The sequence below is a fragment of the Oncorhynchus clarkii genome, chromosome 17 (genome assembly GCF_045791955.1).
Source record: "Oncorhynchus clarkii lewisi isolate Uvic-CL-2024 chromosome 17, UVic_Ocla_1.0, whole genome shotgun sequence".
Lineage (NCBI taxonomy): Eukaryota > Metazoa > Chordata > Actinopteri > Salmoniformes > Salmonidae > Oncorhynchus > Oncorhynchus clarkii.
The window spans coordinates 56,237,432-56,255,018 of NC_092163.1; the positions used below are offsets into that span (position 1 = coordinate 56,237,432).

Sequence of the window (17,587 nt, forward strand, 5' to 3'; positions counted from 1 at the left end):
AATGTATAATTCTTAGTGAAGCCTGCAAAACACATATAGCCGCATAAATCATTTTAGGTATGCATATACATTATTCATGTAAAGTGAAACATAAAATCTTCATCAGTAGTCGAATGTGCAGGTGTTGTGTGTGCAGGCGGCTAAATGGAAAGCTATGTCTTTAAGAGTTGAGTGAAAGGCGGAGCCAGAGTATATTCTTGTAGCGTGGTGGAGCTTAAAAGAACATCACTCACAACAATAGTATTATTGAGTAGTCTCTCAGAACATAAAGAATAGTTACTGTACCAAATGCGTTGTCCTTTATTTATCCTCAGTACAATAGCAGACTGAAGCTTGTAAATTGGGCTATACTAACGTCTACGGCAAAACACGGGAAGTAGAACTGTCGCCAGAAGAGGATTCTTAACGTTTCTACGTAACAGCTGAGGAAAACTGCGAGGTTGTAAGGTGAGCTCTAAAAACATCTTGGTTTGCAGTGACATGTGTATTTATTTATTTGTGTGTGTGTGTGTGTGTGTGTGTGTGTGTGTGTGTGTGTGTGTGTGTGTGTATATGTATACGTGTTGATGACGGCAGCAGTGATTGATGCAATCTCTTATCTCAGCCGGTACATTGTATCATACATTGTATCCCTCCGTTATAATATCTTTATTATACTGCTATGCCTTTTCACACTAAACAATACACTACTATACAATATGTTAATCTATTCAAGGTTGGAACAACTTGTTCTCCCTGTACAGCTAAAATTAGGTCTGCGCTTTTAATTCCAGTATGTGACAGCGATTTGGTTCTTTATAGAGACCAAATCAGTCACATACTGGAATTAAGTGTAGAACCCATGTCATGTAAATGTAAATACAATACCGATATATAACTGTATTGATTTGAGGTGAAAAGTTGATAGTTGCATATCGGTATATTATTTGACGATATATATCGCAATATTATTTTGTAACGATATTACTGTTATTTTTTGCGCTAGTCAGCTGTACCTGCACCAAAACTGCAGTATTTTTTTTCTTTAGCTTGCTCTCCATCTTTTAAAATCTTGAGCCAATATGTTTTCAGCACTTTTATTTCCGTGACAGATCAAAACTCGTTTTCTCATGGCTCTCTTGTCCATGTGCAGCAGACATATAGTGAGCAATATGTTTGGAACATCGAATCGCAATAAAATCACAGTATGGAATAGCATTCATACAGAATCGCGAAACCAATAGAATCACTATACCTATCATATTGGCAGCTAAGTATCACGATAATATTGTATCGTGAGGTCCCTGGCAATCCCCAGGCTTACTGACGATGTCAAGAATCAAGAAGTGATGGATCCTTATTTCATCAGTTACTTGAAATTGGGAAAAACGTATATTATGGAGTAAGCCACATACTTGTAAACTCGAACAATCAATCCTGTAAAGCAAGGGGGTGTGTGCACTGTTTGCCTGCAGCACAGGTAGAGCGGGTATGGTTGCTCGGGAAACCGCTGCATGGATGTCGTAAGTGGGGTGTGAACCTCTTCTTTCTATGTTTTTCTGTGCCTAATGTCGCTGTGTATAGTAAGGTTATGTCCCGAAATGTCACCATATAGGGCTGTGGCCGAAAGTAGTGCACTGTAGGGAAAATGTGTGATTTATCAGATGTGCACAACGTTCTCATGTTAGTGTGTAGCATACATGGTGTGTAAAACCATACCTCTTGGCCTGGAGTGACTGAGCTGTGCTCGAATAGGCCTGTGTATTACTCTTTTGATAGTACGCTATGGATGTCAAATAGAGATGGTCATCATCACAAGTGTGTTTACCACACCGCTTGTCTTCCCACAACAAAAAATCCTCTGCTCTTTGAAATAATTTGCCTGCAATGTTCCCATTCATTATTTCTCTATGACTACCACATTTGTTTAATCCTGGTGTTGCCTCTAAATACACTAGTAAACTGTGATCAAACGCACATCCTTAAGTGGAGAGCAGGGCCGAAAAAGGTTGGTATAAAATAAATGGACGACTGTGCTCCTTTATTCACAAACAAACAACGTTGAAGTGATCTGACGAAGGTTCTTGCAGGACCCAAACTTTTTATTTTTGTTGTGAATACATGGTGAAGCTTATGAATGTGTGGGCTCTATTTATTTTATGCCTCTAAATAAACTAAATGTAAACTATGGTTAACCAGTGCCAGGATGAACTGTTTTTGCACCTGTTGCCAGAGGAAGTGCGAGCCTCTCAGGGGTCATTATCAAGGATCAAGTTGCGTACTATCCCCTCCGAACTGAATCCTGGGCAAGGGATGGGAGACATGCCATGTTGGGCAATTTGGCCTGAGCTGATATCCTGGGCTGTTCCAGAGCTTTGTTTCCGAATGACCAGCTGTCTGGGCAGCACATCAATCTGTCCTTTCTCTAGAACTGCTGAGTTCTTAAAAGATCATGGATGTGTTCTTACTACTTGATGATTGGATGGTTGATGATAGATAGATATTGTTCTGGCCATGAATTTATTATACATGCAAAACACCACGCATTGACTGAACTATTCCTCCATATGATCAGCTGTAAATGGCATAGACTTCTGTGAAGTTATGGTCTCCATCAGTTGAGCAGAGATGTCCCTTAGTCACCCAGATTAGGTCTAGCCACTCTACCCAAAGGAAGTCAGTGGCTGTTGTGTGATGCACTCATTCCCCTCTCTTTCTGGTCGCAGGTTCCTAATTAAAGGTCATGTCCCCAGAATAAGTTTATGGTCTGTATGTAGGGCAGCCCAGCCCCCAAAGTGACTCCTTTTATCAACACTCTATGCAGGTTTTATTGTTTTCTCAGGAATTCAGCATTTTCTGTGTTGATCTTGTCAACCCCCATTGTCACACCTCTGAGAAGCAGAGGTTCTGTTGTGATTACATCATGTAGGTCTGATATCTGATTGGAGGATAACTTTACAGTAATACTATTGGTCAACAGCTCAGATTTTGAATCCAAACAACTCAGATGCTTATAAAAGGGTATTCGATTAATTGTTCTTCCTCTTATGTTCACGACTTGCTGTGGTGAGATACTTGCACTCTTTATCTCTCCCTCTCATGATCTATGGGCCATGGCACACGCCATGGTTTCTTTGTCTCGCTCTCTCTGACCACGCTCTCTCTAACCATGCTTAGAATAAGGGATAAACGCCAATGTTCTGTACATTACCTTGGAAATAATGTACAATGCAGCGGAGTTCATTTTTCCAAGGCAATGTACAGAACGGTGGTGTTTATCCCACTTATACCACAGTTGCCAAAGAAAGCACTCATTTACCAGTAGGAATACCTTTTTCGTTGATATTGTACTTTCTCATATTTTGGTTGCTAGAGATGCAACTCAGTTGTTGGTTCGACTAGTTTGATATTGATGGATGCGACCCAGTTCTTTGTTCTGTTGACATGGCACTGTTCTTATTCCTTGCTTGCTGTTAGCTAACCAACTAGTTACGGCTATACAGTCACAACCTCAGCAGCCAGAATAACTGCACAGTTTATTCCATTGCGTTTGTTTAAGCTGTTCAGCCCGCTTATCCCACAGTTGCCAAAGAAAACAATACTATAATCACATTTACCGGTAGAAATAAAACATATTTTAATTTATATAAGCAAATTCATACTTTATCATCTTTTGGTTGCCAGTCGTTCGTTCTTTATGTTCCATTGACTTGCTCGCTGACAAACTAGCCAGCTAGCTACGGCTAACACAGTCATGAACTCTGCAGCCAGAAGCTAGCTAAATAGTTTGTTTCTAGCAAACCTACCAATATAATAAGCAAACGAAAAAATCTAAGTTGCTGAAAACAGCTGGTCAAACTAGGAACGTGGGAGTATTTTACAGCATAGTGCCACTTGTGTCATGACTGCAACAGTAGGGACCAGAGAAATTCATGTTCACCAAGTTAGGTCATCAGATGCTCCAAAAATGTCTCTGCACTAATAAATGCTAGCTAGCTGCATTTCTTTCCTCGTTAGACCTGCGTTTCAAATGTATTCAATTTCAGTTTGTGTGGTTGTTCGATAAGCTTTCTGTAACTTTGTAGCAAGTACAGTCTGCATGTGTAGGTGTTTATTGCGTCATGATTGCAAGGTGTCACGACATTTTTTCCAACTGTGCCGTTAACTGGTTTTAATGTCCATTCTAGAATGCCCTTCTAACAATCAGAAACGAGTATTCAACAATGCTGTGGTATAATGCGTTGTAACGCTTGTTAGTGCTTTATAACTTAAGCTTTATGGCTTTTATGTGAATAAATTCATTTTACTAAATAAATAACTTGTATTTAGAATTCCATTCTCAGACATTTCTTCATTGCCTATTACTGTAACTCTTGCATATTGCTAATTATCTTAATGGAGTCAGATAAACATTTTAATAGGTGAATTGCTTAATCTTATTCAAATCACATGTGAGGTATATACAATGTATAATATCATACTTATCAAATATTACTGCCCACTACACAGACCTAAAACATCAATGTGTCGTGAAGGAATGACAGTTACTGGCCATTTCTCGTCTGACCTGGGATGAATGTTCTCCTGAAGACTGAATACATTGGAACATTTAGCTAATAATGTGCTGGTGTTATTTGTTTACACTTTGTTCTGCATATATGACTTGATTTCCTCCCTCTGAACCTTGCTTGCATTGTTTAGTCAGCCCTGACACACATTTGACATGACTCGAACATCCAGGTCATCTGACATGGGGAGTGCTTGCAACACCAGGCATATCTCTGGTTACAGGAACAGTCTAATTTAAAAGAGATCTCTTGCAGTCAGAGCTACCTGTCTGCTGGGACTCAATTAACACTCTGCTGTTGTAAAAAGACACTGTCATTGGTTTGGTTAAAAAATCAGCCATGATGTTGGGGGGGGGCCCCAGATAGCAAAATGTGTACAATAGCAGAAAATTTGCTTTAAAATGTAAAATCAGCCTCATGGAATAGTGTGAACAATAACATGAGATGATATAAAACAGCACATGTTTTGCTTTTAAACTGGATTTCATTTTTTCTGATACTTGGAGAGAGCTTTTAACTAGAGATGTTGTGATATTGACTGTAAAATACAACCGCAGAGGATTGTGTCTCATGTTGGTGGAAATGTGTCAATTAACATAATAAAGAGGATATCTAATTGTGCTTTTATTACCGGCTCCTGCCTTGGGCCCCCTTCACTTTCACTCATGTTCCTGCCTCTTGTCTGTGTTACAGGTCCAGCAGTAGCAGCCAGCTGGGCGCGCCGAGTGTTTCCTGGCTTTGATGCGACCCGATTGTGCCTTGAGCATGTGCACAGCGGGCCTGACTGCCCAGGAGATCTGTTTACCTGCAGACAGCCCCTTCCTGCGGACCAGTCACTGTCTCAGCATGGCTGAATCCAAGCCCTCATGGAGCCACCGCCATGAGCTGGACAAGTAAGTCCCCACGTGAGTCCTCGGTTACAAGAAGAACATGTTTTATTAGTTCATAGATGCCTTAAAGAAGTCAATAGAACTCACCCAAAACATTGGAATTGCCATGGAAAAGGGCTGTTGGGAAAGATCCCAAATCTACATTTAGGCTATTGTTTGTAACGTAGTATTTCACACTACGTTGAAGTAAACATCAGAGTATAATACTTGTTTGAATGTTAACCCCAACACATGTTCATGTCATCTTCACCAATCAACTGCATTACCCTTAGAAACGATTTTGACTACCACCACCGATTTCTGTATGCTAACCAGCTTTACAAACGGGAGTTACCCTTTAGCAGTCACTTCTTCTTCTAAACCTGAAAAGGGACAACTTCTAAATGTTATGCATCGAAACAGGCAAATATATCAAAATTGGACTTAAGTAACATTGTGGGCCTATTACAATACGAATCCACTTTGTTGGGTCAGATTTGTAAAATGTGCGCCAATCTGGTCAATAATGCGGTCTGTGTTCCCTTAACCGCATCTATGTTTTACTAAGTGTATTCCTGCAGGGATGGTTGGAATTGCTATAACTACATGTACAGTATCTGGGACAATTACTCAACTATGTACATCATACCTTTTTACAGCTTGTACTTCAGTATGGATCCAGCACCAACAGAATACAACTTTCGATTTCAGCAGCAGGTGCCACCATCGCTCAATTCTGAGAGTAAGTACTGGACCCAGCCACTGTAGATTCTATTTCTATGTTACCAACCACCACTTACACCCACAATCCTTCCTTTTGCCCTCTGCCTTATACACAGCCTTACAAGGAAGGATTTAATACCATGTCTCTGAGCCAACTGGTTGATGTTTACTGGGAGGTTCTTGTTTCTATAAGAATAGAGAGTCAGAATGCTGGCTTCCCAGGATCTGCTTGAACTATATCCTGGGGAATGTTTAACCAACCAACCAATCAATCATACTGTATATTATGTACATACTACTTATGCTAGTTGTTATTACTCTTTTCTTCTACTTTTTATTACTACTTGTTCCTTTATTACTTTTGTATTTGGCATTTGATTCTTGACTGATGTTATTGTACTGCATTGTTGAGGAGCGTTAGCAAGTAAGTATTTCACTGTACCGTGTGCATGTGACCAATAAACTTTGATTTGAACAAAATTATGAGAGGAGAGGTGCTTTCAAGTAATTAAGGTGTGTGTCTCTCTGACCTCCACACTTCCAGGAACCTTTTAACCTAGGGACCCTGCTAGGAGCCTGGCTCAAGTGAATTAGTGGTGCACTATGGTTGTAACTTTCTCTGGTAGTTACAAAATACCAATATTTTGATTGAATTGCTTTTCTAACCACCTTCTCCCTGCAGGACAGAAACATAGCCCTGGTGCACAGTGGTTACCCCCAAAGAAATCCCGTCCCACTCATCTGTCCCTGTCATCCAGCACTGAGCCCTCCACCCCTAGCCCTGCTGAGGATGACCAGGTGGTCCCTTCCTTCCAGAGGTTGTCTGTGTACGAACACTGCAGTCCCCCCCACACACCTAGCCGGGGGGCCAAACCCCTGCCTCCTCTCCCTGGGCGGGCAGACCTTTCCCCTGACCAGGCCATGGACAATGAGGTGGAGTTCTTCACCAGTTCAGATGACCGACGCTGCTTGGTGCCTGAGCAGTGTCACCCCAAACCCTCTGCCTTTCGCTATGGAGCCCCCAGCCACAGGAGCTTCAGGGGCTGTGGGCAGATTAACTATGCCTACTTTGAGGGACCTGCGGGGCAGCAAAGACAACAGGAACAGAAGGAGCAGCAGCGGGTACAGGAGCAGCAGCGGGTACAGGAACAACAGCGGGTACAGGAACAACAGCGGGTACAGGAACAACAGCGGCAACAGCACGAGCAGCAGGAACAGCAACAGAGGTTGGAGCAGGAGGTGCGGGAGCAAGCAGAGCAGCAGCAGCCAGTGTGTCCCAGACAGCAGGACCGAGCCCAGAGGAAGCTGCGGCGCTCTCACTCTGGCCCTGCTGGCTCCTTCAACAAGCCCACGTCGCTGCGCCTGCCCTGTCACCACCGCCACACTCAGGGCATGGACAAACCAATGGTGCCCCCCCGCGTGCCCATCCCCCCACGCCCCATCAAGACTGCAGACTACCGCCGCTGGTCAGCCGAGGTGTCCTCTGGGGCCTACAGTGATGAGGACAAGCCCCCGAAGGTGCCCCCCAGGGACCCTTTGTTGTCTCAAGGCAGCTCCCGTACCCCCAGCCCCAAGAGCCTCCCCTCGTACCTTAACGGTGTTATGCCCCCCACACAGAGCTTTGCCCCAGACCCTAAGTACGTGAGCTGGGGTTTACAGAGGCAGAACAGTGAGGGGTCTCCCTGCATCCTGCCTGTCATGGAGAACGGCAGGAAGGCCAGCACCACACACTACTTCCTGCTCCCACAGAGGCCAGCCAACCTGGACAAACCTTACCCGGAGAAGATACTCCAGTATGTGGACTGCCCGGCAGGTCGCAATAGGGGGGCTTCAGACCCAGAATGGGATTGTCAGACCAAGAGGAAAGTACAGGTGGATATAGTTTGACCCGGAGGAGACAAATTAGGGAAGGACTCCAGTGGACACGCGCAATCAACCACTGGGGACACAGTGCCTCAGGACGCTGAGGCCTTCAAACACTTACTGCTGCTTTAACACTGACGACTTCGGTAGTTTTTACCTTGCTATTCTAAAAACATATGGGTATTTGACGTACCATTTACAGTTACTGGGACTTTAGGAACTGCAACTACAACAAAGATGCATGATCTAAATGATTTCTCTAACTATTGAGTGTGTGGGTAATATGTAACAATTTTTAGTTTGTTTTATATGATTTAATATTTTAGTACATTGAGTATATGGAAATGTTTTTCTGATAGTGGTGCAGTTAGCGTATAAGCTGCCTCAAGTTCTCAGTGGTGTGTGTGTGTGTGTGTGTGTGTGTGTGTCACATGTATAGGATGTTTTGTGAGTTGTATGTTGTGTTTTTGATATTGCTTTTGTGTCTCAGAACTTGGGGACAAAGGGTCAGTAAAGCAATCATAATCTCCTATTGCATATATGAAGTCTAAAGAAGAGGCCAATGTATTGAAACACTTTATGAAGGATTCTCCACCCACATCCCCATTCTAACTCCTATTATGTATAAGCATGAATATAGGAATGCACATATGTTTCCTGCCTTGTTGATATTTCAGTCTTACTCAGGCCACTATGTTTATGAATGGAAGTGTATTTCTGTGTTTCCCTCACTGGATGTACACTCTGTACCCGTGGGAGAGTGGAATAATGGTATGCCTGTCTCCAGTGGAATGTCTAGTGCAGTTTGTACTTTGTGTTAGGCGTGTGTGTGCGTGGTGCAACTGTGTTCGTGTTTTCCCTGCTGATTTTGTGACTTTTCTACCATATCGTAGAAAACTAGGTTAACAATATTTGTTACTGTTCTCTTCCTGTTTTCAACACTGCTGCCAAATACACGGTCGTAAAGAGAATCCTCCCTAACCCTTATGCTACTTTCAGTGTCCAGGTCATTTTGTGTTGCACAAAAAATGTGCCTGTTGAACATATGTGAATGTATGATTTTCTTACTGTTTGGGCAGCTCAGTAGCTGGTCAAGCTGGGAGTCATTGTCTGTCACTAATTGTCTTCAATACTACCTCCCAATGACAATACAAATCAATATATACCCAAAAACCTTGTGGAACGTAATCCTAAAATAATTTGAATTGAAACCTCTAAATTAAAACTGAAACATTGCCAAATATTTCTCAAACGCCCTCAGTGAAAATATGATTAAAATCCAAACCACTACTTCACTTAACATAGTCCATTTACCATATTTCAGAATTATAAACCGAATGACCGGACCTTTCATTTGACATTATTTCGACTACACCAAGTGATCGTGGATCCCAGAGACGTTGGGCTCACCTGATAACATAGACATTATGCTTGACTGTGTGGGGCTTACCTACCTGAAACGGACTTTCCTGTTCTGCTAATGCATTCCTGCCTGACATGATTGCAGTGGGTGTGGTCCAGAGACTTTGGCTGCTGGCGGCCAGGAAATGATATGGATTTTATTGTAATAGATTATTCAAGAATCATAATGATGACATAGTGAATTTAGCAAGTGCATCGAAGTAACCCTGGATATAAATCATGGTGGTTGAATTGGATAGCAGATTAGCTTTACAGTCAAATGGTCACTTAAGTACATTTTCCCTCAAAGGGAAAACAAACCTAGTAGAGGCCGTGTCGTTTTATATTTAATGTATAATACATTGTTTACATTGTACACTGATAGGTTATTTAATCTTAACCTATTCCCATGTCTTATCGGAAACAATGAAATCAAATGAAGACTAGTTCATCGAGAATAATTGACATTATCTGCTGTGGTGAAACAAATGCACTGGCAGTAAAGAACATGATGCTGTGTTTATTTAACATAAATATACTAGTCATTATGAATATTTGATCAATGTATCAGTCTTTTAAAGGGAAAAATAAAATGACTTATTTATGAATCGGCCTTTGTTCTGTACTCTGTTTGTTGAATGGTGTGAGATGAACTCTGATTCAGCTGTTTGGCCTGTTTTATCACCCCCACCCACACCCTCATGCAGTGCCTCATTACAGCTGGCTGCAGTCCAAACACACAGCAGAGCGACTTATTCAGACAGACAGGTATACATTACCTTCCCCTTCCTGGTTGTATGTATGACTCTCTCCCCGGCTACCTGTTGAGCAACTCAGAGGCCAGGTAACCTGGTTCCTCAGGTCTTCAGTGCTTCATGTTGCCTTGTTTCACTGAGTCCATAGCTTGAATGATGATTGGTTATCTTCTTATTTGAAAAGATTTGTCAGTGCAGTTACTCATTTTTATAGCACAGGACAGCTATGCACACAGAGCAGGACTGAAATCATTAGCCAAATCCAGTCTAGGGTGCGGTCACCTGCTCAACATTATTCTTATACAGTACATTGGTTATTGTCTCTGGAAAGGGTAGCTCATAACTTACCATTCCTTTTTTGCTGTAAGCATATAGTGTGATGGTCTATTGACCGTGATGGTGCTGTGTCCTCTGAGAGGAACAAAAGGCAGCAGTGTGATCTAGGCCACCTGCCAGCTCTTTCACCTGGCTCTCGCTCAGGTGAGCTGCTAGGCAACAGCATGGACGGTGGCCATGGCAACAGATGGTGACAAGGGCTATCTATTTAAATGGTGGTCCCAAATGGGGACAGTAAAGCGCAAGTACGCAAAATCAAGACGAAACAAAGAGCAATAATGAATCTGGTCTGTGCGACGCATTTGTGAATTCATGCAAGAAAAAGTTACATTAACCACAAGAAACATCCCACTAACAGAAACACGACAGGAACATGCACACAGGGGATGCACATTTCAGTGTTCATTGTCTTAACCATGTTCTACCTCAAGGCTGACAAAGTGTGAGATTTACCCAATGGAACAATCTCCCACTTTTTAACCATGTTCTACCTCAAGGCTGACAAAGTGTGAGATTTACCCAATGGAACAATCTCCCACTTTTTAACCATGTTCTACCTCAAGGCTGACAAAGTGTGAGATTTACCCAATGGAACAATCTCCCACTTTTTATGGCTGCTCTTATTAAAATAATAAATAAATAAATATATATAACCTTTGTGCTTTCGCCTGCAGATGTCTGTGATAAATATTGCAGTGTGGTTGAGATGTCTGAATGTCCTCTAATACGTCTGCAGCAAGATTATAAATGTCTGGTTATAGTCTGTGGTAGAGACAACATTATGGCTGTTTTCTATCGATGTGGGGGAGAGGGAGGGGTCAAATAAAACAGAATTGATTTAAAAAGGGTCCATCGAATGTTGTAGTGTTTTAGATACAAAAACTGTCATGTTTGAATCAGACTTTCCTCTATGTCTATACAAAACTGTCATGTTTGAATCAGACTTTCATCTATGTCTATACAAAACTGAAATAACATGATCAAAGGAATAAACCGGATTCAAAAGATAAAAAGGCAGAGTGAAATACCAGCTTGAATAATGGATACAGTATAAGAGCCCAGAGAATATATCACATTGGCAGTACTGGCACAAATGGCACAAAATGCTACCTGTCCTTCTACTTCCAATACTCTGTACGCTATCAGCAGTAATGCCCAGAGTGAATTAAAGAGAAAGGGGAATACCTGTCAGTTGTACAACTGAATGCATCTCTGAATCAGAGAGGTGCAGGTGGCTGCAATAATTAACATCCACTTCAACAGCACCCAGGGAACAGTGGGTTAACTGCCTTGCCCAGAACAACATATTTTTACCTTGTCAGCTCAGGGATTCAATCCAGCAACCTTTCAGTTATTGGCCCAACGCTCTAACCAACAGGCTACAAGCAACAGCTCTTCAAACATTGGCAATAACGCTAAATGTCATGCAACTGAACATTGCATGATGTAAACTGAACCTATTGCATGACATTATTGCCAACACGTTCAAAGAGAAAACAGTTTTTATTTGTGTTCTTTGTTATACTGTTATTTTATTATTGATGCTCTTCCCTAACTTTCTGAAAGCACATGCAGTTGTCCTTGGAAAAAAGGATGTGTGCTCCCCCTAGCGCACATAGGTTGTAGTTGCCACATGATATTAGATAAATATGAAAATATTACATTCCATTTAAAGATGTGAAGAATGGAAGAAAAGGACGCAGATGATTCGTCTCACCGTTTATTTAAATATTTGTCAAATTAAAATATATATGTGAACCCAAAGCCCAGAAGTGACATATTACACTTAGTCAACAGATGTAACGTACACATCTAATACTCATACAGGGTCGTCTTTAATGCCAGAAAATTGTTCATCTAGATCTCATTCTATTTATCAAGTCCTCAAAGGACAGTAGTGTGTAGCCTTATGCTTCCGAATACCAGTAAAATAGCTGCAGTACAAAATGAATTTGATTCACAATGATTATGCATATTATAAAGAATCATTATTTGTGGTTAAACGTTTTAGGCAGCTTGAATACTTTATTCTGTGTTATTTTGAAGAAAATCTATTATTGTTGGCCATTGGGTCTTCACCTGAGAAAACATTTTGGATAATCATATCACTTAAAATGTCAACATTAGTATACATTAAAATAGAGAATCATAAACAGCTGGTGCTCTAGACTGTGAAAGTAATTACATGTAAATACTTGTTATTATAGCATATAGAGAGGTGTGATGTTTTAGTGTAGATACTATATTTTATATTTACTGCCACTCATTACTGGATGTAATTTTTCATTCATAGCGAAGATTGTAAGATATGACAAATATGAAAGACATGAAACAACAGAAATTACAGTATAATGCCTGTAAATGTACATTTTATGTTGTGTCAACATTGTCAAGATGCAGGCTGAATACTCCTGGGCAGCCTTCGTCAACTAAATCACTATTTGTGTAGACTGGTGAACTGCCATGGTATGGGCCGAGGTCTAAAATCAAAATGAAAACAAATGAGTGTTGGGAATATATTATAGAAAGTATAATACTCTGGTTGTCAGTCATTGGGACTGTGCAGAGATGAGCATACCTCTTTGTGTGAAGTCAAAAAAGTCCTCTTTGAGAGACATCAGTCTTCTGGCAGGTGGCTTGTCAATGTTCCTGAGTTATAAAAACAACATTTTTGAAACCATAAAATGATATTCCTCACACAGATTGCATCTAATTTACTTCAAATCAAGCAATCATTTGCATGGCATACAAGAATATGCCTGTATTATGTTATGATACCCACCATCGTCCCCCACGGTTCCTTCGCAGGACCACGATAACCACGATGAGAACAAGTATGAGGAGGATGCCTGCCCCCAGCGCACCAAAGAGTGCAGCATAGAAACCTCTTCCCCTGCGGAAGCGCTCACACTGGGGTCCATCATACTGCTCCAGGGAAGACTCATAGCACCTTTGTCAAACAGTGAGGTGGTTATGATGCACACTGCTTCAGCATTTATGTTTCAACATTTAATTTGGTTACATTTAATTAACTGAAATTACTTTGTAACATTGTGTAACACAACTTAACATGTACCAACATCGCAGCACTACTTACGGTACATACAGTGCCTTGGGAAAGTATTTAGACCCCTTGACTTTTTCCAATTGTATGTTACAGCCTTATTCTAAAATGGATACAAACAAAAAGTCCTCAGCAATCCACATACAATACCCAGTAATGACAAAGCGAAAACAGCCTTTGCTATGAGTCTCGAAATTGAGCTTAGGTGCATCCTGTTTCCATTGATCATCCTTGAGACGTTTCTACAACTTGATTGGAGTCCACCTGTGGTAAATTCAATTGATTGGACATCATTTGGAAAGGCACACACCTGTCTATATAAGGTCCCACAGTTGACAGTGCACGTCAGAGCCAAAACCAAGCCATGAGGTCGAAGCAATTGTCCATAGAACTCCGAGATAGGATTCTGTCGAGGCACAGATCTGGGGAAGGGTACCAAAACATTTCTGCAGCATTGAAGGTCCCCAAGAACACAGTGGCCTCCATCATTCTTAAATATAAGAAGTTTAGAACCACCAAGACTCTTCCTAGATCAATCAGGGGAGAAGGCCTTGACCAAGAACCCGATGGTCACTCTGACAGAGCTCTAGAGTTACTCTGCGGAGATGGGAGAACCTTCTAGAAGGACAACCATCTCTGCAGCACTCCACCAATCAGGCCTTCATGGTAGAGTGGCCAGACAGAAGCCACTCCTCAGTAAAAGGCACATGACAGCCCTCTTGGAGTTTGCCAAAAGTAACCTAAAGACTCTGACCATGAGATTCAAGATTCTCTGGTCTGATGAAACCAAGATTGAACTCCTGGCCTGAATGTCTAGAGCTCTGTCAGAGTGACCAAGAAATGTCTGAAGGAAACCTGTCACTATCCCTACGGTGAAGCATGGTGGTGGCAGCATCATGCTGTGGGGATGTTTTTCAGGGGAAGGGACTGGGAGACTAGTCAGGATCGAGGGAAAGATGAACAGATCAAAGTACAGAGAGATCCTTGATAAAAACCTACTCCAGAGTGCCTAGGACCTCAGACTGGGACGAACGTTCACCTTCCAACAGGACAACGACCCTAAGCACACAGCTAAGACAACGCAGGAGTGGCTTCGGGAAAAGTCTCTGAATGTCCTTTAGTCGCCCAGCCGGAGCCTGGACTTGAAACCAATCAAACATTTCTGGAGAGACCTGAAATTAGCTGTCTAGCAACACTCCCCATCCAACCTGACAGAGCTTGAGAAGATCTGCAGAGAGGAATGCAGGTGTGCCAAGCGTGTAGCGTCAGGCTGTCGTTGTAAATAAGAATTTGTTCTTAACTGACTTAATAAAGAAATAAAAAAAGACCCAAGAAGACTCAAGGCTGTAATTGCTGCCAAAGATGCTTCAATAAAGTACTGAGTAAAGGGTCTGAATACTTATGTAAATGTGGTATTTCCGTTTTTGCAAACATTTTAAAAAAAACAGAGTTTTTGCTTTGTTATGAGGTATTGTGTGTAGTTTGATGAGGGGAAAAAAAACAATGTAATCCATTTTAGAATAAGTTTGTAACGTAACAAAATGTGGAGAAAGTAAAGGGGTCTCAATACTTTCTGAATGCACTTTATCAGATTGAATACATTCTGAAAACAAATAGGGTCTTACAGACAAATAGGTCCACTTTGAACATTATTAAAGCATTCTCCGTGTCTATGACAGTAGTCTGGATACTGTTTACAAGGCCCCACACACTTCCAGCTGCCATCAGAGAGCTCTTCTGTGTAGTTGGCAAAACCCAGACGACAGGCCACAAAGGACCTCAAATCTGCAATATCTGATTAGAAAACAATTCCCCATCAAAATTACTCTCATTTCTCTACTAAATTCAATAAAGTTTAATTTGACAATGTTTTCAAACAAAATGAAACTATTTACAATTTACAAATACAAAAAAAACGTTATGCCTGATACATGTTTTTAATTGCCACACATTACTTACTCCTTATTTCCATTGGTTGGAAGGTAATGTTGGTAACCTGGATTTGCACATTTTCAAATGCTTGACTGATGATCATCAGGTTATCTGTGTTGTTCAAGATATTCCTAAGTATGGGTTCCAGTTCATTGTTGAGGAAATCAATTTGGGATGCATTGTTGGGATAGGAGTATTCCGCTATGCTCTCTGCAACTATACTTCCGGGTCTAGAAGAATAGACATAAATCACATTTCAAGAGTTCAACAGTTGATTAATATAATAGGAATTTGATTTGCAGTATTTAAGTGTATTTTATTCGTGTTTGTTTAATTAAACTTCTTAGATCTTTGAGATTTGAAAATATAATAACCTACATTAGATTAATGACTTTTACATCTTTAAAATTGTGTGGATCTGCTCTCCTGCAGAGAGCACTAAGCTGAAAAACAGAAAGAAAAAATATACATTTGATATATTTCACTTTGATCCTGTAAAAAATGGTGTATCAAGTAGCCATTTTAGGCCTATGTGTTATTGTAACTACTTCTTTATTCAGTAACAAATGATACCTTATTGCATTAGTATTCAGTTGTTCACATATATTACTGTACCATTACACATTTATGAATAATGCTTTTACAAAATCACACAACATTAAAAAACATATTGCATACCTCCTTAATCAAAGTTTTGATTAATATTTGGGACTTGCTGGAGTTCATATTTTCATACTCAGTCTCAAATTCCCTCATAATCCTCAAAGAGACATTTGCCTTTCTGGTTGGTACTGCCTTATCTGCAAAGAAATGCATGCCTACGTAATTACAAACATACAGAGAATCCCGTTTTGTTATTAGTAAATTGAGGGCAGTGAAGAAGGGCTTGATTCAATCCGTATCGCCAAAGTTCAGCGCTATAGGATGATGAAAGACCATGTTCCTGTCCGCTTTTTTTCATGGTAAATGTTTGCCTGACAACTCACACTGAATTTAATTCTGCTGCTCTATCGATCGCTACACATATTCAATCTGAAACTGACATACTAGAAATCGTTGGATTGTCTCTAATAAATCTAACTAGTCAGAGTATCAAAGTTGAATACGTCATCGTGGAAAGTTTTTAATGTCATTGTGGATAAGAAACTTCAGTTGGCTGGAGTGATGTTGATGGGTAGCAAGGCAAAGTAAATGTCAATCAGAAATGACCTTTACATTTCGACACGGATTGAATCGAGCCCTAAGTTTAATGGGTCTACCATTGGTGCAAAAGGTCTCGTCCTTCTATGTCAAGTTAAAACCACACATGTATGGGTTCATGATAGCATCAATCATTCATGATGAAACATTAGTTAATTAGTTCATGCAGAGGTGACATTCAGCTTTACTTGTTAAACAACATTGGCCAATATATTTTTTACTAGTCATGTCGAGGCTAAGGAATTATAATGAAAAGGAAAACTCACCAAAGGAAACTGTGATGACATTACTTCCATAAATACACAAATCTCCAAAGGTGGAGTCAGAGCAATGGCACTGACATAAGCCAAGAGTGTCATTGAAAGAACAAGGAGCACCATGACACTGACAGTCCTCTTCATTACACTGATGAGTTGTAGATATTGTTGTGAATGTCGTAAGGATAACATTTGAGGTTGAACTGTGGGCTGGTGTTGACTGACTGTCTGCCTGTGTATGCACAATTGTGGTCACTGTCTCGCTTTGCGTTGACGGTCTCCTTTCTGTGGTCGAACCTGGAATCATTGTCATAGGTGTGGTAAATCCAGATGAGGAAGTGGTATCTAAAGTGGAGGTGGAAAATGCTGATTCACTTGTCTTTTTCAAGTGTCTAGTTGTGAATGATGTGGAAAGACCATATCCAGTGGTTGCCAGAGTGGAAGAAATGTCAACAGTGGTTTGTGACATTCCTGAAGTTGACAATTTGTTGGTGGTTGGACTGGTGTCTTCAGTTGTTTGAGACTCCATTGAGGTAGGGATTGATGTGCTTTGGGTTTGATTTACAGTTATGTCTTGTCCTGTAATAACAGGGTAGGATGTTATATGTGTAGTGGAGGGTGACTTCAATGATTCAGTTGT

General features: G+C 40.9%; 2 protein-coding genes across 3 annotated transcripts; one reads left to right on the forward strand and one right to left on the reverse strand.

Annotated features, from left to right (window-relative positions):
* Positions 1-179: 179 nt before the first annotated feature.
* On the forward strand, positions 180-10,011 carry LOC139371147 (ERBB receptor feedback inhibitor 1-like). 2 transcript variants are annotated; one of them, XM_071111256.1, is made up of 4 exons: positions 180-447; positions 5,241-5,440; positions 6,076-6,158; positions 6,822-10,011. In XM_071111256.1, the coding sequence occupies exons 2-4, from the start codon at positions 5,289-5,291 to the stop codon at positions 8,024-8,026; spliced, it is 1,440 nt and encodes a 479-aa protein (XP_070967357.1). In that variant the 5' UTR covers positions 180-447; positions 5,241-5,288; the 3' UTR covers positions 8,027-10,011. The 2 variants fall into 2 exon arrangements, with proteins under 2 accessions (XP_070967357.1, XP_070967358.1); XM_071111257.1 differs by having other exon boundaries at positions 186-447; positions 5,241-5,452.
* A 2,207-nt stretch (positions 10,012-12,218) lies between these two features.
* Positions 12,219-17,345, reverse strand: LOC139369841 (mucin-4). Its single transcript, XM_071109121.1, has 8 exons — positions 16,957-17,345; positions 16,169-16,290; positions 15,869-15,933; positions 15,518-15,720; positions 15,184-15,352; positions 13,277-13,444; positions 13,073-13,143; positions 12,219-12,974 (listed from the first exon to the last, which is right to left on the reverse strand). Exons 1-8 carry the CDS (start codon positions 17,258-17,260, stop codon positions 12,865-12,867), a joined length of 1,212 nt encoding a protein of 403 aa, XP_070965222.1. The 5' UTR covers positions 17,261-17,345; the 3' UTR covers positions 12,219-12,864.
* Positions 17,346-17,587: the final 242 nt, after the last annotated feature.